At 33.4% G+C, this 24,347-nt stretch overlaps 1 protein-coding gene across 1 annotated transcript; it reads left to right on the top strand.

Moving 5' to 3' along the window:
* Positions 1 to 146: 146 nt before the first annotated feature.
* On the top strand, positions 147 to 23,394 carry LOC111415786 (Phospholipase C at 21C). Its single transcript, XM_023047641.2, has 7 exons — positions 147 to 425; positions 10,623 to 10,769; positions 15,949 to 16,223; positions 16,278 to 16,463; positions 16,516 to 18,852; positions 22,496 to 23,003; positions 23,069 to 23,394. Exons 1-7 carry the CDS (start codon positions 312 to 314, stop codon positions 23,144 to 23,146), a joined length of 3,645 nt encoding a protein of 1,214 aa, XP_022903409.1. The 5' UTR covers positions 147 to 311; the 3' UTR covers positions 23,147 to 23,394.
* The last annotated feature ends 953 nt before the right edge of the window (positions 23,395 to 24,347 follow it).

The raw sequence follows: 24,347 nt of genomic DNA, 5'->3' as shown, positions 1-24,347 counted from the left end.
CTTTTCCAACAAATTATTCATGACCACCCCCCATTAACGTCATCGCGTAATTTTTTTTCTAGGAATGAATTCTCGGTCGAAATACTGTGGTGCCCTCTGTGCGGTGCGCCGGTTATTTAGCGTAGCAGAACTCGGCTCCGGAGCTCAGACCTCAGTCGGTAAGCAGTCTGTGTCGCCAGCAAAATGGTTTCGTCGAGTCGCTCGCGGTAAAAACCATTGCGGGGATTCAGTGAAAACGGGCGTCGCGACGTCTTTGACAATGTCAGTGTAAGCCAGTGCGACCTCGGAAATCACCAACTGAGGGGGCGATAATGAGTGGTTCTAGAGGTACCACCTCCTCGGCCGTGAAGAATGCCGTCTCTCTCAAGCCGATCGAGGTACCAGAAGCCCTGCAAAAGGGCGAGAAGTTCATCAAGTGGGATGAGGTATTATTATTTTAATAATCAATTAAGTATTTTTAGTTTACACAAAAAGTTTAAGATAAAATTTTTTTGTTTTTAACCGCAACAACTTTGATGTGATATAAAATATAAGCGCGAGCGAGCGAAATAGTTTTGGTATTGTAAATGCGGGGAACACCGCGTGCGGTAGTAAACAAACCTTGGTAAAGGATAAACAAATTATCTTCCTTGTCGTGCTAATAACCCTCTAAAGGAAGTCGGTGTGTTAACGTATATGTTGTGGTCACAACGCCTAATTAATCTTATCGATCCAATTAGAGCATTATTATTAGAAGAAAATATAATCCGAACAAAACATGCAACTACACACCCATCTACAATTTTTTCCATTTTTAAGGCGTTTACCTTAAAAGGGTTTCCCCGGAAATTATAGATACACCCTCAAGCAATCAGCAATCTTTCAAATTAAATTTTGATCTTGAAGAAAGAAAACAAATTAACTAATCATGTATTATTTCTGCAAGTAAATACCATTTCTCTGGAAATTAATTTGTAGATAACTAATTAAATGATATGGATAGAGTTTGGACATCTCTGCATACGAACTCGCGCGAGAAAGTTCCGGCATCATCTGTTGCCTACGTGTTGCATATCTCTGTAAGGGAGCAACAGGGTTTTTAGCCCCATATTTATTTAAATAGCAATCTCTGTACACTAACCCTTTCAAAATCGCGAATTTCGAAATAAAATTACTAACTACTTTCTAAAACAATTTTTTATCATGAAAAGAAAATCTAATCGTGACATTAAAACTATTTGACGATTCAAGGCTTTCCATTCGCCCGAAGAGCTAAAAAACCAATAACAATCTGCATAATAGTCGTATAAGCCGGTCGTTGTTGGCATTTAAACGGCGATATAAGCGATGATCTCGTGAGTAGTCGTGAAAAATTTTAAAGTCGATTTCACGTTAGAAGTATTGATGTCGATTATCAACTGGTTTTTGTTGTTTTCAAATGTATTAGTTATGGCACAAATAAAATGATTATATGAGACATCGAAAACGTGCGAATTACTTTGAATTAAATGTAATAATATTTACACAATAGATTTTACTGATAAAATGGTATTGAATAGTATTTAAAGAGATTTCATAATAAATATTAATCGCTTGTTAACTATTACACGTGTATTAAATATAGGACTTATTTCTTCATACACTTCACTGGACAAGTTTAAGCATGACAATTTTATCATGTTCTATCACAGCGATGTAATCACTACTTTAGACGAAGAAGCATTAATTCATGAAAAGGATGCGTTGTTCGCGGAGACTCACTTTTTTTGCAACGTTGAAACTGAGTTTGCTGAAATTTGTAAGTTAGTGTATAGATAAAGCTCCTTAATATCAGAATGATTTGAGTTATCACCTCTTGATATTGAGATACTGAGCTCTAAAGCCACTTTATTGTTGGAGTGTGGTCGATTTTTTATTGGATGATTTTAATGTTGCAGCTAAGTGCAATGTGAATTGAGTAATTCGAATCAAAAGCTGATGCGGACCACAAAGAAGACCTTGCTTTAAAAAAAATACAATAACATAGCACCATCTTTAGAGAAGAATCAATAAATGTCTTCTCTCGATGTCTGTACCAAGGGAAGGTAGTTCCAGGAGCAAGAAGACCTAGCAGTTCAGATTTATCTTTAGGGAGACTTAAATCCCTGACCAAATCATTTAGTGCAGCCTGATCATACAGAACCAGCAAAAAAATTAAAGAAACGCCACGCAACCTTTCATATTCATACCGCGTTCAACCTCAAGGGTCACAACTTATGAGGGAAAAATAGTACAGCACCGTTAAGCGCATTTTGAAGGGCTGTGTTATTTGTCGAACTAACTATCATCACGAAGATTAATCTTCCATGAGGAGAGATTATAGATTCAACACTGATTACTTCCAGAAGATACCGACAATGAGTTACTTATTCAATTAGTTTTATAATCACTTACTCAAAAAGATGTGTACAACGAAGCACTACAACACAATGGGTGGGTTGAATAAAAAAGTAGTACATGCTAATGCTTGAGGAAAAAGAATTTACTGCATAGCAAATACTTTCGGATGTAGTACGCCTTCAGTTTCGGTAGAATTTACTCACATATGTAGTACGAACTATGCGATTTAAAGTATATACTTCTAGTAGGAAGTAAATATTTTTAAAGTGTAGTACGCACTCCAAAAGTGCAACAACGTGTTAGTTCACGTTGGTTTACGTCTCACCATCGTTTACTCATTTGTTTTGTATAGGTTACGTACGCGTGAGGTTCGTAGTTATTTGTGCAACGAATACTATGTTTAAAGAAAAAAAAATATCCCGTGAGTTACTGGTTTTAAAATCTTTAAATGGGTGCAGTCAATTACTCCAATAACATTGGGTATATTATTACATTCTTCAGCAGCTCTGTTTAATTCTTCACGAGTAGCAGGATATTTTATCCAAACATTTCTCAGGTAGGTGGACTTCTTAGGTACACTTCCATCTGTTGGATCTTTGATAATCCGCCACCTCTGCTATCGGTGTCCCCTGGTATAAAACGGTTAGCTAGCTACACAACGTTTCCTCTGTTAAATCTAATAGAAGAATCAAAGTCCTATAACACGAATTATATCCTTACGCATTATATATAGTTACCTAAATAATTTTCGGTACAACTCGTCGCATTCTACTGTCCGTGAGGCAGGTAATGTTTTCTATTTCTTAGGCCTTCCGCTATGTTTAATAATGTAGCATCGTAGCAAGATTAACGAAGCTGGCCTTTTATAAGCTTCGCTAAAATAGAGTAGTACATGCTAGTAGTACTACTTTGTAGCATGATAAAGTAACTTCTGGGAAACATCGAAGTATTTACTGCAATTAGTAGAACCTGCTTCACAATCATAGAATTTACTTCAGTATTGTAGCATTAGCATTTACTACTGTTTTATTCAACCCACCCATTGGCATTAAGTTTTGGCTATATCTAATAGACGTTAATTATTAGTTATGCAATTAATTATGTACGGATTTCACACAGTCTCTATATTATCGCACTTGTCTATTATAAGTGATATCTTTTAGTTGATGCGATGATTGAGACATCTTCATAGAGATAACCATCTCATGCCTTAAGGGGGTATTGCGGCGTGATGTTTTAAAAAGTGTCATATACTATAATTTATCATTTAATAAGTGACATATTATACAATTATCGCAAATCTTCAAGGATTTTTGAAAAAACGAAGTCTATTTAAATTAGGAAGGATATTCATAAAAAAATCAAGATATTACACACTCTTCCTTGAAGCCTCTTGATACCCAGAATCTCATAAATGATTGTATTTCCAGTTAAGTCATATAAGCGAATGATACTAAAAAATTCATCTTCTTATCTTGTAATCATCGGGTAATTCTAAGTATTTATGGGACGATACTAATACACAAAATTATGATTTTTAAAGTCTACAAAACATTTGTTATGAAGAGCAACATCACACAAAGTACATACCTTAATTGTTTTATTTTCTTTCACACATAGCATTACACAGAGCTTTTGTAATGTTATGCGTAACATCCTCAGTATCATTGTTTGATCACTTCCTATTCCTATTCTAGCGTTGTCATTAATAGACATTAATGACAATGCTCTGACATCGAGTATTCGCAATGGGTGAGTTTTTTATTAAATAGTCAATAGTGGTTTCTTGGCTCCTGCTATTTGAGAAGGTGGATTTATGTTGATATGGATTTGAAATCCTCCATCAGCACGAGTTGGTGATGTGTCGAGATAATTTCTATTAGGTCTTGGAGCTGATTGTAAAACTACTTTATTTCTTCCTTTGGTTTGTTGATGTCTCTTATAAGGCCCTCAAAGTTTAAACCTGTCTAATTCCTGATGTTCAGTATGCTGATACACTAATAAAATGAAATGTATGTTCATCTTCTGGTCCTAAACCTGAGTGCTACGTGTAGTAGTCGGTCGTTCACGTATTCCATGCTGTCTAGGTTGAATTCAAGCTTTTTCATATTAGATTGCGTTTTTCGATCTTCTGCTGTACATTAATACATAATTGCTATATTTTGTCGCTGATATGACGCAGATATCTATCAGGTGCCTATTCAATGCCATAATATATCCATATCCTATCAGGTAGTTCTTCCAGTATCTCTTTTTTTCACCGTATCTAGCGTAATGTACGTAGATTACTAGCCAGTGAAACTTCCTGGGTCTTATGGGGTTTGGGACTAGCAACATAACTGCTGAGTTGTTCGATCCACACAGCGTGTATGCAGACGGTGGTCTTTACAACAAATTAGCCAACGAATTACATTAACGTGTCATCGAATTAGTTAAAGTTTGTTCTTTGCTATTGGCAAGGTGTTCCGCATATTGTAGACTGTTCCAAGTTTGCAAAATACGGAAGCCCTTGCATATAGCAAACCAGAAACTTAGGTGTCTATAGATTGTCGTGCAAGTATAGAGACATGTAAGGGGACATCAAATTAGGAAAAGGGGGCAATCACAGAACATTACCACAAGAAACGACACCACAATATAGCTTTCGATAAGACGTAGATAATTGCCAGGAGATAGCCACTACTATCAGAAGATGACCAGAAATTCATCGTCATAAGAATAACAGTAATAGAGATGATGGTATGGAGCTAACCTTAAGATGTAAGAATTTAAGACACTTTCCAGTTTTGGTGTAGTAAGTACTAAAATACATATTTGTCATTTTGAATCAAAATAAATATTTATTTTAGTAAAATTTTTTATAAAATTACAAATCCATGAAGTTTTTGAAAAATGTTGTTTTAAAAAGTTGTTCAAGAAAATGTTTTACCACGAAGTTGTTTTGAATAAAAAAAACTTAAGAACTTGAAGTTTCAAGTTCAATTTAAGTAAAACGCAAGGAAAAATCAATGTGGATTTAGGAAATATTGACAAGATGGTTTATAGGTACACAAATCTTTGCGTGAAATTTCGTTTTCCGGAACGTTCGAGATAAAATTGAAAAACTGCACCTGTAATAAATCCCTAGAAGGGTTACAATCGTATAAAACGTGCGCTCCGCTGACTACAAAGGAAGTATCGGAAAGTCGTATATCGGCGAATTTGTTCCCGTTAATCTTGCGGCGGCGTCTTTTTGAACTCCAACTTTCCATACAAATAGAGAAGTACGATCGCGTGTATGTGGACTTCCGGTTTTACATTTCAAATGGACGGCGTCAGCGTTATCTGTATTCGTTCCTCCTTCCGCAACGGGATAAACTCCCGTCAACTTGCGGTTTGAAACGTTTAAAACGTGCACTGGTTAAATATAGAACGAACTCTCCGCCTTGTTTCGGAGTTTACGGCGGTATACGATGGCGGGTGTAGTTTGCCTTTTACAAGTTTTAGCATGACCAAACTCAATTTCACTATGAGTTGCTAATTTCAGGAAGTTTAATACCCCCCACCTCCTTTTAATAGAAACTCTACGTGGTTATAATCTAGAATAAAGTTGAAAGCAAAGGAATTTAATAGGAAATAGGCAAAAATGTTTGCGTATTAGCAATTATTGTTGAAACTACTCATTATTTTGTCATATGATTATTACGTTAACTGCTGAGAAGTTAAAAAAAGTAAACATTAACAAGTTTCTGTATAAATTATTTCTTTGATTCATTCATTGAAGAAAAAAGACAATGTAGATAAGATAAAATTGAGATAATGTTTAAAACGTATTTAAAGGAGATTGCACACGCTACTGGTGCTTATTTACAAAATATTTATTTAGGGATTCGTCGTGCGTGATTATTAAATATAAAATGTTTTTAATCTTTTTAGACAAAGATTTTAATGGAATTTGTTTATTTTTGATTTCCAAGATTTTCCTTATTATGTCGATGATTCAAAACATGTTTATTACTTGGTCGCCCCCTCCGAAATTCGTTTAAAATAGATTTCTCGGTACCTTTTGTGGTACAAAAATGTTTATCAATCGAGAAATTACACTATTTCGAGAAAATGTAATTTTCCACCGACGCGCGACGACATAAGAAATGATTCTAATTTCCTGTTGCGTTGGTAAAAAAAGTGATTTTGGAATAAAAGATTATAAAGAGGCTGGAAAAATAAACATCGAATGAACATATTTGCAGCACCCGGCCACCGGTACCTATTGATTTTCAGTTTTGCGGCCTGCTGCTACTAAACCTACCTACTCCAGGGCTAAGGGCGCGTCGTCATCCGAAACGAAACCATCCCGCGTAATCCTACGGTTCTAAGAAGAACGATAATGAGTTTTATAAATAGCTTCTGACCGTATCCGGAATTAACTTTTGCGGTTATTTACATCGTCTCCTTTCATTATTGAAAATATAACGAACGCCTTCAATGTTTACATCGCTTTTAAGATGTGTTGTTGGCGTGACGTAAGTTTGCGTGTCGGTTAACGTGGGAGTCTGAAAATTTCATTCACTAACGTTTTCAGCGAGCTTAACGTTTTGTTTACTGGGATTTTACCGTTTACGTTTTTCGGGATCAGTATTCCCACACATTTTAAAATATAATTAAGAGAATTTATCTAAATTCCACGTTTTTCGTTATATTAAAAACTGAACGTTATTACTGGCTTAGTTAACGAGAAAAGTAGCTCTCTTAATACAAGTTTTTTCTAAACTGTTCTCTTGTAAAAGTACCTAGTACTTGGTGTTCTTTTGAAGTGACACTGTCAAAGGCCTGTAGGCAACATGCCACCGAGTCTCGGCACTAGTACGTTTTCGCAAAAGCAATTTTCAGCAGTAGAGGGTATAAAAAGATCTAATAAAAAAATGGAGAGGCGAAATTGTATATATATGAAAATATTGTGTGTCTTAGTTTGTCCTACAAAAGTGGATCTACTTTATTAATACGTTGGAATCCCAACCATTTTACCTCACCCAAAACTGTATTCGAGTGACGTGACAAAAACGCAAAACGGTTTGGCATGAACAGAATTTGTTATGTCACTGTAATGCACCGGCTTAAAATGTAATACTTTTAAATTAAATTAAGTTATAATTTAAACCATTCGATCTGGGACTGCTCCCCATAATATATACTTATCAAAAATTCTTGCAAACAACTTAATGACTGATTTTAAATTTAAATTTTAATTTAAATTACAAAAATCCAGTTCGTTTTTATGTGTTGGTGTGACACAATAATAAATTATGAAATTAATGTTAATTAAGGTTTTTATAGAGAATTAAATCTACTAAATTATGTAGCGGGGAATTAATAAAATCCTTTGATCCTGCGTTCAAAGTAGATCCGATATACTTAAATCGACCCTCATCATCAAGGCCCCCAACAACGTTTACCTCAATCTTGGATTAGAAAATATTCGCATTTTTAACAGGATTAAAAGTTTGTTAGCAGATTTAGAGCAATTTTGAGTATCAATAACTTTCTTGACTCATTGCCTTTGATTGATGTTATTTGACAAATTCTTTAAAGACACTAAACTGCGACTTAAACTATAAATATTTAATCCGCATGTTTTAGAGTATCATTAATTGGAGAGTCTAACATCGAAGCAGTGGAAGAGTTCGCATACCTCGTAGCCCTAATAAACCGTAGTAATGATGTCAGTAAAGAAATTAAGAGACGCATTATGTTTGTTAATCGCTGCTACTATGTCAAAATATGACATAATCAGAATTCATAAAACCCTAAATGTACCGGTGTTGATCTACGGCGTGGAATCACGAACCTAAACAAAAACAGATGAACCGCCACTAGCAGTATTTGAAAGACATTTTCGGGGAAAATATATGATGTGGTGTAGGAAAATGACGTCTGAAGACGTAGGTATAATTTTGAACTTGATAACTTATATAGAGGGCCACAGAGTTAAGAACAACGATCAAGATTGTCAGGCGTAGATGGGCAGGACATGTAACATGTTATGACATGGGCATACCAACATGCAATAAAGGCAGAGGGAGACCAAGGCTCAGATGGAACGTGCTCCGAGGATACGGGAAAGATTGGTACGGCGAACTGGAAGATCCTTGCAAGAGACCGGAAAGGATGGCGGACGAAGCTACAGAAAGTCGAGTTTCCCCTATAGGACTGTAGAACTACTGACGATGGTGTTTAATTGCCATCCTCTACACATAAAAGCTTCGCTGCATTCATATTTACGTATGTAGTCCTCTATATAAAATAAAGAAGAGTATTTGATGAAGATGAGAGAGTTGAACTTATAAATTGCACTACTTAAGATACTTCAATTAATTTACTTAGTTATGCATCGAACAAAATTTGGTGAAAAGCATGGAGGAAATAAGGTCAAAACTAAAAATTAAGTATGTAAATTGGAGTATATATAATGAATCAATGAAGTAGAAAGCATAGAAGTCTCTAAATCCAGAATACAAGCAAGATAAGCTTGGTAAGAGACGACTCACTCAAAAATAGTTATTACGTCAGCATCACTCATTTGTTACGAAATGTGTTAGGGCCTATGAGAAGAAGGAGAAACTGTATTCGCATGGAAAGTGGGAGAAATAAGAGTATCATGATGGTTAATCTTGGATCAAAAAGAAAAAAATTACTTCCTTAATGGAAGGGCAATGATTTTTTGTTTGTCAGTGCAAATGTAATAAAGTTTAAGCAGACTAGATTTGCCACCATAATGGAATTTTATTTAATACCAGTGTTGTGGTTATTACATTATCTTTGATGTATTAAGTTGCATACGCCTTAAAATAAGCAGTCAATGAAGTTGGTAATCAATGGAATAAATAATGTCCAACATGCTAAATGAGGAAATTCTTGGTTCGATGTTGCATACAAATCGGTACATAAAGTACTTTAAAATGTCATCTTGATAACCTATTAGCACTATTTAATCTGCTACAAGCAATGAGCTTACAGAGGACTAATAAGCTAGATCTAGGCTTCCATTTGCAGTATTTAGCGTTCGCCTGCTGTATCTAGTCTTGTTTTAGCAGTATTTAGCCTTCTGCTAGCACTATCTAATTTTCTGTCAACATTATCTAAATAGACTGGATATCATTAATAGAGGAATTAATGATATCCAGTCTATTTATCACTTTCAAGTCTTTCTGGTGTACATTATTTTCTTCAGCCAACAGTAACTAGTTTTCAATTACACAACTGGAAAAGGTAATCTTCCAGACTAGATACTGGAAAATGTCGGCCTACGAAAATTTGTGTCATAATTAATAAGCAAGATTTTTTGATTATTATTGGATAATCTAATTATAACTGAACAAATTAAGACTTTGATTAAGAATTGGTTATGTAGAAGATAGATAAGCACCTATATTTTGCAAGAACACTTTACCAAGTGAAAGAGTTATCCATGTTGCAAGATTAATGATCAAATAAAACCCATGTAAAAACTTCTAACTTGCATTTATTTATATAAAGTCGTACTAGTTTCGGGTTACTCCATCATCAGCGACGAAGTCAATGAAGCTATAGACTGGAAATCAAATGAAAGTAAAGCGTTTTGCTATCTGATGGATAAACAAAATGAAGATAAAAGATGAAATAGGAATGGCGACGTTAAAAAGTGTGGAATGTTAAAAAATTAGAAAATCGAGGAATCTTTAAGATCGTAATTAGCTGATGATGGGGTAACCCGAAACTAGTACGACTTTATATAAATAAATGCAAGTTAGAAGTTTTTACATGGTTTTTACTTTACCAAGTGTCTCCTTTACAACAAAGTACAACAATGATTTTTCAATACGTTTTAGTGCCTGCACATATTTGTTTAAATTGTTTTTTAGATTGTTAATTTATAAATAGGATAAGAAGAAGAATACTCTTCTTATCCTATCATTTAAGTATTATCATTTAATGTTATATCATATATCAATATTATATAATTTTATTATCATTTAAGACATATCCGAGTATTTCTAAGTACTCACTTCATATATTTATTATAATTTACAATAATAACATAAAGTACATACTGAAATGTGTAGTTGACAATACTGAGTTTACTCTGCTATCTTTATACCGTTGTGAAAACTTTATAAACTCTCTAGTAGCAGAAAACTTTTTAATACCACTTTCCATAACTTTTATCATTGCTTTATAATATAAAAATCTTATTTAAAAATTTAATATTATATTTGTTTAATCATTATTGATATAATTATTTGTTGTAGGATTCCGGGATGGGAACCCCCGTAACGCTTAAAGTAGACAAATTTGGATTTTTTCTTCATTGGACCGATCAGAAAAATGAAAGCGATATGTTGGATATAGCGAATATTCGTGATACAAGAACTGGACGTTACGCAAAAATTCCTAAAGTAAGTTTTCTGATATTTTTAAGTAAAAATTTCTTATTCAAGGGAATTTATGATTCAAGAAGTCTTTTAAGAATATCCTTTGATGTATTATTCTTCTATTTCATCGTTTTAAAACACATCCTTTTCGATAACATAAACCTACCTGCCAGGGGAATAAAAATACGAGGATATATTTTCCCGGCGGATATAAATTCAATGCACCTGTAGCTTTAGCTTTTATTTTTTTTTAAACTATAAAAAATTGTTAACATGAATTACTCGCTCCGTTTCAATAATGGTTATTTTACGGTGTACTTTGCATTTGTAAAGTTGGATGAAATGAAAACGAACAACGGGAACTGATAAACACTTGGTATGACAGCGAAACGAACAATTACGACGGTCGGCTGAAGCCGTCGTGTGTACGTGTGTGTGTTTATTATTCCTCCACCGACAAGTAAAAACAATTGTCCGTCACTTACAAAAGCCATCAGAGTTTAACAAAAGCTCTATGTGTGTTTGCAAAATGCTAGAAAAGATATGATCTTGGAATTCCAATAAATTTTTGAAATTTCCTTCTTTAAAAATACACGAAGATTTACGCAAACGTTTCAAGAACAATGAACAAACGTACGAAGCGAGTTTTCAAAAATAACCAAGCAAATTGAGATGAATACAAAAGGTTCTTACAAACGAAACTTACTAAATTTAGCGAATTTTACGATCCCTAAAAAACATACCGTTTATTTTTGTAGACATCATTTGCATTGAGAATTATTGGTGGAAAACGTTAAAGTCGTAAAAATGTTCGAGAATGACCGCAAAACATACTCTAATAAAAGGTGTCCTTATCCCTTTTACTAAAAAGGTTTACGCTATAAATCTGTAAACCCCCCGGAGATGTATCATCCTACGGGAAAAAGGGAGACTAATGGAAACAGTTGTTGACCTTGAGGAAGGTCTTCCCCGTGGATCTCTTGTGCCACCCCCTTAATGGAGACCCATAATTTTGAAACCACTTTGCGTTATTTGCAGTTGAAAGGAATAATAATGTCGAGAGAAATATGTTTCCCCTGCGATTTTCAATTGAAAATGATTTTTGTTAAACATGTTAGTTTTAAAACTGTATTTGAAAGATAAAATAGACCGCGTTAAATTAAAAATGACAAAGTTCCGGGAGGTTAAAATGATAACTAAAATATAAGGCCACCCTGAAATCGATTCTTCCCCGTTTTATTTTTAGAACGTTGCTGCATCGAGATCTGCAACGGGATCTAATTAAATCCGTCGACACCTATAGGGTTGCAGCAGGGCGGGATAATTGACGAGGTTAATGGGTAATAATTGGAATTTAATCGGGGTATGATCGGATTTGTGGGTTTCAACTTATTCGCGAAGCATTAAATCTGGATGAAACGATTAAACCAAATTGAAATCTTTTTAAGAAAAAGTAGATATAAAAAATAATTTTTAATTGTGTGTATCCCGAACTATTTTTATTTTAACTATCCAAAAAAAAAAGAAAAAAATGACCGCAGACTCGGTCAAATCGTGTCAAGGATACCCGATTTACGCCGATTTCGCCACGTTAACTTAATTTATGCGGACCATCTAACGGTCGATCGTTTAGGTCGACGATAAATCACAACCTCTTATCAAGTTTCCGTACATTATAATTTATATATTTATTTATTTTAGAAAATTCCATTTGAAACAATCATGTTAAATGAATTTTAAAAAAATGTGATAATTTTTTTAACAATTACTCACCTGTATTCTTAAGAAACAGAAAACCTTTCTTAATTATACATGCATATTTTTGCGATTATATTTACGTATGAGTCATTCCGTTTTAACTTCTCATAACAATAAGCGTTCAAACAAATTCAAACGTACTTTGAGCGAAAATTAATCATGGGTCGAGTATCAAGAAGAGTAGTCGGTAAACGACAATGAATGATGCGCTTGTGCTTTCATAACGATCGAAAAATTGTACCGAGACTATTAATTACGTTGGAACGCAGCCAAAACTGCGCTAATTTCTGTACTTTATGCCTGTGTGGTGATGATAGTTTTATGGCTTGTGTAAAGTATCCACTGTACATCGGTTCCTACAAATCGATATTTTCAAAGTGTTTGAAAATTGTTTTACAAGAAATTTTACATAAAACATTAATTTTAATGATTAATAATATGCGTAATAATTATTCATTATAAAATTAATGAATTATGTGAAATCGTGACTAATAAAAAGTTCATTTATGTTTTTATAATAAATGTGATAAAAGGTGGATTGAGACTTATATTGGCTATAACCTGGACTATGATAAAACAGGAATTAGGATATTTCCACAAATAGGAGCGACGATACAAGAATACAAACAAACGGAGCTTTATTCATCAAAGAGGTGTTGTGAAACAAAAAATACAATTAATATAACTGGTACGATGAAAAATTTAAGGTTGCGACTAAAATATCATACAAAAAAGGCACTGGGGAACACATTCCAGAGAAGAACTGAATAGAGAAGTGAGTGCCCACATGAAATAGAAGAAAATTGCGTTTGAAATGGAACTATTGAAGTTGAATAAACGTCAGAACAATCACTACGTACACTGAGAGAAATGGATTGTACTATGCACTAAAAATATACTATAAGGTTAGTAACGTTAGTGACAGCGAGATGAGATTGTACTGAAGCATATAATTATAATGAATATAATACAATGAATTGCTGCATGTATAATATTTTTTCTATAATACTATTCCTACAATCTATTTCTCTCAGTGTAGGTAACCTCACAGATCTAAGGTGATTCTGCAAAGTAACTATGTAAGACACATTATTGTCATTTTTTGTAATGGCTTACATACTTCAGGGTTTAAAAATGTGCTCATTCTAAAGTACTATCGTTTACGTGTCTTGAAAATTTTATAAGGGAATTCTAAGTAATGATGAAATCATAATATTTTGTAACTGACCGCGTGAGCATCGACTACCAGTTGAAGTGCAGGTTGGGTTGGGTTGGGTTAGGTTAGGTTGGGTTGGGTTAGGTTAGGTTGGGTTGTGTTGGGTTGTTTTGAAAAGTGGGTGAGATTAAGATATACGCATTTTACAATTGAAATTCACCTTATACAAAAAAGAAGTGAAGTAATTCGCCGTTGTTAACGCAATAAAGGCAAAACTTCTAGTAAAGTTGGCAAGTTTCTAAAACATTTCAATACTTCCTCCCACTCAATGTTCCATCGATACATTTGATGAATCAATTTATAACCGATCATACCACACCAAACATTAACAGATATCCTGAGGACCTGAGAAATCAGATCAACAGAGTGTCTGCAATTTCAGACTGAAACATCATATCGTTTGTGTACAAAAATCGCGTAGTAAAAAAGGATCAAAAACGTCATTTTTGAAAAAAATTTAATCGCCGGTGACTCTAAGTGTTTGTGGAAAACCTGAGAAGGTTTAACGTGTTGAAATCTTCAGCTATTTCGTTGCCTTCTCATTTGTCAGATCCTAATGTTATCAATACATTTTTTAGTAATAGTGTAAATGACTCCTTGGTTACTCCTGATACTGATCTTCTTGCTTTTTATAACAATAATAGGATGTGTCCTGCTTCGTGTTTGCGTCCATGTTTGCTTGGATATGATTCGACTGTGTTGTCCCCGTATTCTTGACGTGCTTGTTCATCTTTTCAATTTTTGTTTTATTCATTCAGTGTTTCCGGATTGCTAGAAGTATGGTTTTGTTGTTCCCATTCCCAAAGTTGGTCCTATCATTGGTTGTAAGGATCTGAGGCCCATTACAATTCTGCCGGTTCTTTCAAAGATCTTAGGAAGACTTATGATAGATTGCATTTTGCCTCTTAAGTAGTCCGGGTTCAGGAGACAGTTCAGTTGTGCTACTGCGCTCCTGGATTTGACTGATGACGTACTCAGATCTCTGGAGGGTAAATCCACAGTATTAATTTTACTTGATTTCACTAAGGCCTTTGACATCCTTGATCATAGTCTCCTGTTGTGCATTTTGAAGTTTATTGGATTGGATGTTCATGCAGTTAAGCTTCGATAGCTATCTATCAAATAGGGTACAGTCGGTTAAGCTGAATTCTGTTTTATCTGATCCTGTGATCTGTTCTTCTAGTGTTCCTCAAGGTTTTATTTTGGGCCCCGTTTTATTTTATTGTAATTTGAATACTTTTTTATTTATTTTAGTTGTAAGGATTATTTTATTTTGCCTTGTTAATTATATTTATATATTTTTTTTGTTTCTGTTGAAATAATTTTGTATCTTGTTCTTATTATCATTATTTCTGGCTCAATAAACAGTTTATTATTATTATTATAATACATAGGCAAAATAGAGTGAATGGATATAGGTTATATTAATGAAAGGACGACATGTACGACAATATGAGTAGAAAATGTAAGTTTGGAGTCAAAGAGAACGCCAAGATCTCGAACGTACTCATATTGTTTGAGAGTGTTAGAGCCGAGGGAATAATCAAAAGCAATAGGATAGCGTTTACGTGTAAATGTGATTTTGCTGCACTTGTCGTGGTTAATATAAAGATTATTATTTATACAATAATGGAAATGTAATATCAATGTTAAGTTAAATCAAGACTGTGGAAGACTAACAGAATTATGTTATATTATATTATACTGATTCGTTTAATGGAAATCTTGGGAAACGTAGACGCTGAATGATTCGTCACAAATAAACAACTTGACAGAGAATTAGGCATTAAAACGATAGTAGAGTTCATCATAATGAAAACTAAAAAGATACGTGAACGGCTACGCAGTGCGAATAAACACGACCTCATTGAGTAAGAAAAACATTCATCGCTGTCTACACCGAAAACTTCTCCAGCTTAAGCAATATTAATTTTGTTAGTTCTTACTGCTAGAGAATACAGTAATTTGGGATTGAAATTAGTTTGGGAAAAATTTTATTCTGATTAAAAATAAATCTACTAGTACTTTAATTAATTCGCAACATAACATGATTTCGAATTAACGTATTATACATAAAGCGTGTTTTTAGTTTGTTCTCGTTGGTCTATAGGGAGTTTAAGAAGATCAATATTCAGCAATCATACTTAAAGCTTATTTTATATATCAGATGTGTTTTATATACAAAACTTATTTACCCACTAAATATTTTTAATTTTATCTTTTAAATAGGATCCTCGATTAAGACAAGTAGTCGCTATGGGTGCACAAGCGGACACATTAGAAGAAAAAACCGTTACCGTGTGTTGCGCAAGCGATTTCGTTAACTTGGTCTTCATCAACTTTTGCTGTACGAAAAAGGATATCGCTCAACTTTGGACGGACGCGCTCATGAGCTTGGCCTATAATCTTAACCAAGTCAATGGGACTACCAGTTTTTATCTTTTAAAGGCTCACACTAAACTTACCATGATGGCTGATCGAAGCGGAAAAATACCAGTTAAAAAGTAATAAAATCTTAATTTTTTTATTGTAACTAAGTATTTATATTTCTTTTATAGTATAATAAAAATGTTTGCTAATCAAAGGGATGATAAGAAAAGATTAGAAAAAGCTTTAGAATCGATCGGACTTCCATACGGGAAAAACGACGCTGTTAGCCCCGAAAAATTTGAGTTTGAATCATTTTTTAATTTATACAAAAATTTAACGCAAAGGCCGGAAGTTGAACAAGTATTTTGTGAATTGTAAGTATTTGTAATTCTAATTATTAAATCATTAAATTATTGTTCGTTTTAGAACTGAAGGGGTAAAGAAAGGTAACATGACGATTCAACAAATCGTCGATTTCCTAAATAAACAACAAAGGGATCCAAGGCTCAACGAAATTCTACATCCTTACGCAAATTCGGCGAACGCACTCGAAATTATTAACCAATACGAACCAAATAAATCCAACGTTCAAAAAGGTCTTTTATCCTTCGACGGTTTTCTTCGATATTTACTCTCAGAAGACAATAATATCCTATCTCAAACAACTTACGATCTCTCCCACGATATGGACCAACCTTTACCCCACTACTTTATAAATTCTTCGCACAATACTTACTTAACGGGTCATCAAATAACCGGAAGGAGTAGCGTGGAAATTTATCGGCAATGTTTATTAGCAGGATGTCGATGCGTTGAATTGGATTTTTGGAATACAAGAAATTCAGATGAACCCGTTGTCGTTCATGGTTACACATTCGTACCGGAAATACCCGCAAAAGAAGTTTTGGAGGCAATCGCGGAGAGTGCATTTAAAACTTCTGATTACCCAGTGATATTATCATTTGAAAATCATTTAAGACCGAAGCAACAAGTGAAATTAGCGAATTATTGTAGAGAAATTTTTGGTGATATGCTATTAGAAGCACCTTTAGAGACGCATAAATTAGAACCGGGGGTTGCTCTTCCACCGCCTTCAATGTTAAAAAGAAAAATTATTATTAAAAATAAAAAGAAACACCATCATCATCATCGCGGTCAATCGAGATCTTCACCTGAAGATTACAAACCCGAAGAAAGTAAAGGAAATGGCGAAGTACCTCATCCCCCACCTTTATCACAAACTCGACAAGGTTCTAAAGAATCAACCGGAACTGAAGATGAAGATTCAACTAGCGAAGAAGAAGAAGTTGAAGGACCGGAAGTTGAAGCTTCCGTGGAAGGTGTTAGTGGTTTAAGCGGCGATGATACTCAAAGAGAATCTGAAACTGAAGCGGAAGCAAGTGCTGAAATATCCGCTTTAGTAAATTACGTTCAACCGGTACATTTTAGTAGTTTCGAAAGCGCTCAAAAGAAAAATCGTTGTTACGAAATGTCATCGTTCGATGAAAGACAAGCGACCACTCTTCTTAAAGAAAAACCAATTGAGTTTGTTAATTATAATAAACATCAATTGAGTAGGGTGTATCCAGGTGGAACTCGATTTGATTCCTCGAATTTTATGCCCCAATTATATTGGAACGCCGGATGTCAATTGGTGGCGTTAAATTTTCAAACTTTAGATTTAGCAATGCAACTTAACCTTGGAATTTTCGAATACAACCAAAGATGTGGGTTTTTATTAAAACCGGAATTCATGAGAAGAACTGACCGAAGATTAGATCCTTTCGCCGAATCTACCGTCGATGGAATCATAGCTGGAACGGTTGAAATAACAGTATTATCTGGACAATGTTTATCTGATAAAAGAGTAGGAACTTACGTTGAGGTTGATATGTATGGTTTACCAGCGGATACTGTAAGAAGAAAATTTCGAACGAGAGTTGTCAGTAATAATGGAATAAACCCAGTTTATAGTGATGAACCTTTCGTTTTTAAGAAAATTGTTCTCCCTGAATTAGCATCTATTAGATTATCAGCTTACGACGATTCCGGAAGATTTATCGGACATCGCGTTTTACCTGTTGTTGGATTATGCCCCGGGTATCGCCATGTTAATCTAAGAACCGAATTAGGCCAACCAATACCGATGGCGGCGTTATTTCTCCACATAGTAGTTAAAGATTACGTCCCAGACGATTTTGCTGATTTCGCCGAAGCTTTAGCAAACCCAATAAAATATCAAAGCGATTTAGAAAAACGTGCTCAACAACTCTCAGTGTTAACAGACGACTTAGACCCATTGGCTGACACAATCGAGCCAGCACCCAATAGGAATAACACTTCATTCTCAAACGCACCCCCAACATCCAATGGAAGTCCAACAAAACCCCCAGCGATTGCTTTAACAGCCGGTTCCTTAGACATGTCGATTGATAACGATGTGCCACCAAGCAGCGTTATGATGCAAACTTCACCGAATCTTAGCGGAAGCGTTGAGCATAACTCCCTTGCAAAAGTTGATGTTAAAGAAGAAAAAATTGAGGAAGTTATTGTTGCGGAACCGATTGAAAAGATCATGGAAAATAAATTGGTGAAGGAAAAACGACTCGAATGCGAAAAGAAAGTTGAGAGTATGCGGAAGAAATATGAAAAAGAAAAGAAAAAAGTCACGTCGTTTCATTCACAAAAATCCGGGGAATTAAGTGGCGAAAAAAAATCTTTTATCAACATCAAATTAGTAAAGAAATTATCCAAACCTAACATGTACGTTATTATTTACTTAAATTAATTGGTTTAATTAATTTTTTGTAATTCGCGACGGTAATGAAAACTATTACAGTACTCAAACGGGTGCTGTAATGAGACTCCTTACAGCATCCGATGCTGTAATGAGATTTTAGTAACATTTTATGGAACCAGTTCAAGTTGGTGACATTGCTGACATTTCTTTAATCTTCTCTTTGCACCATGTCTTAAATTTAGCGTACTGTTGTTTATATGTTTTGTGGAACTTCTCAGGAAATTTCTCTTATTATATGAAACATGTTTTTCAGGTGAATACATTTTGTGTTTTGACAATTTCTAATTGTCAATTCACATTTCTATTTTCAAGTGTTACCAACTGCTACACACCTATATCCCTACATAATAAAAACGCGAATTATAAAAAATAGCATAAAAAACACGTTTCATAAGACTTAAAGGACTCATTTATTAAAAAACTAACTTAAACTTGAATTCGTGCGTTTCAAGCGTGTCTTACGAAACTAGCTTTTTAATATACTATTTTATAATTCGCGACGGTAATGAGTTATTATACTACTCAAACGGGTGCTGTAATGAGACTTCTTACAGGATCCGCTTCTGTAATTAGATTTTAGTAACATTTTATGGAATCAGTTCAAGTTGGTGACATTGGGTCAATAATTTTTCTATACTCTGTTTTTAAACCAGGAGGAGGAAACGCGAAAGTCAGATTTACACTAGGAAAAATCACCAGAAAATATCACTAGATATTTTGGCGGTAAATTTAAATTAATAATTATTTATTTATTTACTTATTGTATTTATTTTCGTTTGTTATCGTCAACACTAAACATACAAACTAACATTGAAGTTATGAGTGTATTTATTGTAAAATATAATAAAGAAGGGTTTAAGAACACAAAATTTACAATAATGACACGAAACGGTCGAACGATCAATAACCTAACCTTCAAATTTAAATTCAAAATTGCATGTGTGTGAACCTTCATCGCATTCAACCAATCACGTGCAAGGTCAATCTGGTGACAAATTTAAAATACTCCTCCTGGTTTAAAAACAGAGTATAGTAAAATTTAATATTATTAATAAATTTTTAACACTCATTTTAAACTGTGGTCATCTATTCGGCGCATTTTCAAATTAGCACCATTTTTGACACTCTTAGGTTATGCAAAAATGTAAGCTTTATTTCAACTTTTTTTTAAAATATTTTTCCAATCCAACCCAACAATTATTACACATCATTTTAAAGAGAAAGCTTTGAGCTTTAATTTAAAATAAGTTTCATTCCTTAATTTCAATAAATACGGCTTCCAGGAATTTTTAAATTAGCATCTTTTTTGACACTTTTAGGTTATACGAAAATGTAAGTTTTATTTCAACATTTTTTTTCTCTATATTTTTCCAAACCAATCCATCAATTATTGTACATCATTTTAAAGAGAAAGCTTTGAGCTTTAATTTAGAATACGTCTCATTCCTTAATTTCAATAAATACGGCTTCAAGGAATTTTTAAATTAGCATCTTTTTTGATATTTTTAGGTTATACAAAAATGTAAGCTTTATTTCAACATTTTTTTTTTATATTTTTCCAATCCAACTCAACAGTTATTATACATCATTTTAAAGAGAAAGCTTTGAGCTTTAATTTAGAATAAGTCACATTCCTTATAAGTTTCATTTCTTAATTTCAGTAAACGCGGCTTCCAGGAAGTTTTGAATTATAGTTCGTTTTTTTTCTATAATACTTGTCAATGTAAATTGTTTAGGGTTTCTGTTGGTATTATCTAGGACCCTATAAAATTTATGTTATTTCCTTGATTTTTGGTAACATTTTCAGTAACTAAATACTAATAAATTTTTAGATAAATACTATTTTAACCTAGTACACATTTATTGTAAAAACGTGCTACATAGTAATTAAATAGAACAAAACACCTTTTGTAGGTAAATAAATGGCAAATAAACACCCCACAACATTTTTTATGCACCTTTTCTTTTTGAATAACGAAAGCTCAAACGTCAGCGTGACATATTTATTTCAAAACATCATATAACAAAACTCCCTGTTAATTTTACTAACTTTACAAAAATTTGAGAGGTATTATAGAAAAAAAATGAACTATAGCATCTTTTTTGACACTTAGATTATACGAAAATAGGGGGATTGCATATTTTGCCAAAATTGATTCCAAAGGCCTTTACTGAGTGTATTTTGATATCGTTTTAATCCTGTCTGATTCTGTCACAAAGTTTCAAAATTTTTGACTTCTTGGTACATAAAGGGTTAAAACATCAACCAAATTTCCAATATAACTAATTTTTTCTTTTTCCGTTACTTTTGCACCCTCAGCTTTTAATAAATTTTCTGATTTTTCAAATTCACTAAAAAATGTTGGAATATCTTTAAAATCTTTCATTCTCAGCTTCTATTTCGCTCACAAATTCCAGTTGTTTATTTGTGATCGCAGTGTAGATAATATTGATGGCTTTTAGATTTTTCTCATCCCAATCATCTCCATCGGAACTCTGTTTTTCTCTTGAAACAGCTTCGTTACATTTTTTCATTTTCAAATAGATGATTATTTTCTTTTTCCAGTTTCCGTAATCTTCTCCATCGTCCGTCATTTTTTATAACCTTTCTTGTGTGTAGATTCCAATTTAAATTTGCTATTCATCTCAGCAACAAGCAATGTGACAATTTTTGTCTATGGATGTTTAAACACGTTCTTAGCATCGAATACAAGGTCCACAATGATTAGGACATTGAACTCTGAGCAATTTCTCTTATTTTGGGAAACTACATGAAACATTTTTGTCAGGTGAATACATTTTGTTTTAACAATTTCTAATTGTCATTTCAAGTTTCTATTTTCAAGTGTTACCAACAGTAACATACCTTTTTCCCTACAATGTCAAAATTTATTTTATTTTTGTTAAAAAAAAAGGATAAAAACGCGAATTACAAAAAATAGCATAAAAACCCGTTTCATGACTTAAAGCACTCATTCATTAAAAAACTCGTGGCTTCGCAACTCGTTTTTAAACTTGAATTCGTGCATTTCAAGCGTGTCTTACGAAACTAGTTTTTTAATATACTATTTTGTAATTCGCGATGGTAATGAAAGCTATTACAGTACTGAAACAGGTGCTGTAATGAGACTTCTTACAGCATCCAATTCTGTAATGAGATTTTAGTAATATTTTATGGAACCAGTTCAAGTTGGTGACATTGGGTCATTAATTTTTCTAGTTGTCAATGTGACAACTCGAATTGGAATTTATACCTAGTCAAATTGAAAATTATTAATAAAATATATTTAAATTTATTAAAATCAATTAATAATTTTTCTTATTTCGAGAGGTGTACATGAAACATTTTTTTCAGGTTAATACATTTTGTGTTTTGATAACTTCTAATTGTCAATTAAAATTTCTATTTTCAAGTGGTGTTACGGTGTTACCAACTGCTACATAAATAGCGAATTACAAAAAATTACATAAAAACACGTTTCATAAGACTTAAAGCACTCATTCATTAAAAAACTCGTGGCTTCGCCTCTCATTTTTAAATTTGAATTCGTGCATTTTAAGCGTGTCTTACAAAACTAGTTTTTTAATATACTATTAATTTTTTAGAACATCAACTTTTTCAACTGAATCACCAAGTTCGGAACCTCTAACTCGCGTAATTGATCAACAAGAAAGTTGTACAACAACAGAACCAGATAAACCATTGATCCCGCGAAGCCAATCCGAACGATTGCTGGCAATCCACAAAGATTACCTCGCAAAAGAACGAGATTTACGCGAACGATATCACGAGATAATCTACAGCGCGGCCGATAAAGTTTTAAAACAATCCCAGGCGAATCAAACGAAACAATTAAAAGCAAGATACGATAGGGATACATTTGAAACAATGCGCCGATTACAGCTAAAAAGACGCGAAGAGGTTAAAGCACTCGAAAAGAAACATAAAGATCGCGATGAACTCGATCGGATTAAACGTGAGGTGAATCGTGAGGTTGTTGAAAAAGGTGTTATGGAAAGGGAAAAATTGTGTAAAGCATTCCAAGATAATTTGACTGAACTAGAAAGGCAACATGAAACTGTACGAAATGCTTTCGCCGAACACAAAGCGAAGGTAAATTTAAAATAATAAATCCTTTTAAAAAAATTTGAAATGATGAAGAATTTATTTTTATATAGGCTAAATCAATGTTGGAAAAAGAATTTGAAGCACGTTCCTCAAAAGTCGACGGAGAGTGTAGTATGCAAGAAGAATGAATTAATAAAAAAATTTAGATGAGAAGAGAGCACATTGCTTAACGTAACCACGACAATCAACTTAACAGACCGTTTAGGGTGTGCTTAGTTGCTATAAAAAGTAAATAAAAAAGATTTAAAAAAAAAGAGTTAAAAAAGAGGAAATATATAAAGTAGTCGCGCAGTACACACAGTCTTATTTGTGATAGTAGTTTAATTGTCGATCATTAATAACGATGATTGATCGGTCCCTTCTCGTTTCTACCTAAATAAAAATTTTAAGAAAAAAAAATAAGTTACCTCAAAACATAATAATGATGATAATGATGTTCTTAGAGTTTGCGTGTACATGTTTAGGTTTACTTACGGGCTTATTGGACTGAGACGTGTAAATACGAAATGATACGGCAATATATTAATAATAAAAAAAAAATAGTGTATAGAGTAGAAATGAAAGCCTCGGCGAGTGTATATAATATATTCATTAATTTTTTATTTTAGAGTTTCCTGTTATTTATTATTATCTTTATTGATACGTTTGTAGCAAAATAAATTTTTATTTTTTATTATTTCGAATGAAAAGGTGGAGTTAGAGAGTGATAAAATTGATGATGTATTTAAAACACGACAAAAACTTTTTTTGAGTAATCTTCTTTTAAATAATTTATCAAGATTTACTTAAAAACAGATTTTCTTTAAACGTCAAAAATGTTTATTTTATTCGTGTTTTGTAATGTTGTTAGTTTGAGACTTAATAAGGTTCATAATATAAAAGAAAAATGATCGAGTTTTGCAATGTGTAAAAAAGTGTTAGTTTTAGTTCAATAAAAATATACAACAATCTAAGCTGAATCACAACTAAAAGTAGGGCTGTCATTAGCGCAAGAACTAACGAATGTTTCTGGTTCTAGTGTTGGTTCTATTTTTAGTTCAATAAAAATATATAACAATCTAACACTGAATAACAATTAAAACTAGAACTAACACTAGAACTAGAAACATTCGGGTTTAGCCACACATCTTTCAAGACGGCTAAACCCGAATGATTCCAGTTTTTGATCTTGTGCTAGTTCTAGTATAGTGCAAAACTAACACTAGACCTAGAACTAGAAACATTCGCATTTAGCCCCACGTCTTTCAAGACGGCTAAATCCAAATGAATCTAGTTCTAGGTCTTATGTTAGTTTTAGTGACAGTGCCAGTGCAAAACTACAACTAACCC

This window comes from Onthophagus taurus, chromosome 11 (assembly GCF_036711975.1).
Source record: "Onthophagus taurus isolate NC chromosome 11, IU_Otau_3.0, whole genome shotgun sequence".
NCBI lineage: Eukaryota > Metazoa > Arthropoda > Insecta > Coleoptera > Scarabaeidae > Onthophagus > Onthophagus taurus.
The sequence above is the reverse complement of the archived record's forward strand: the minus strand, read 5'-3'. Positions and strand labels throughout refer to the sequence as shown.

Bases quoted from the DNA above. Each gene is read 5' to 3' on its own strand.
- LOC111415786 (XM_023047641.2), top strand. From the start codon at position 312: ATGAGTGGTTCTAGAGGTACCACCTCCTCGGCCGTGAAGAATGCCGTC. The intron at 16,224-16,277 runs GTAATAAAATCT...TTTCTTTTATAG, and splicing joins GGAAAAATACCAGTTAAAAA to TATAATAAAAATGTTTGCTA. The intron at 18,853-22,495 runs GTACGTTATTAT...TTAATTTTTTAG, and splicing joins AAATTATCCAAACCTAACAT to AACATCAACTTTTTCAACTG.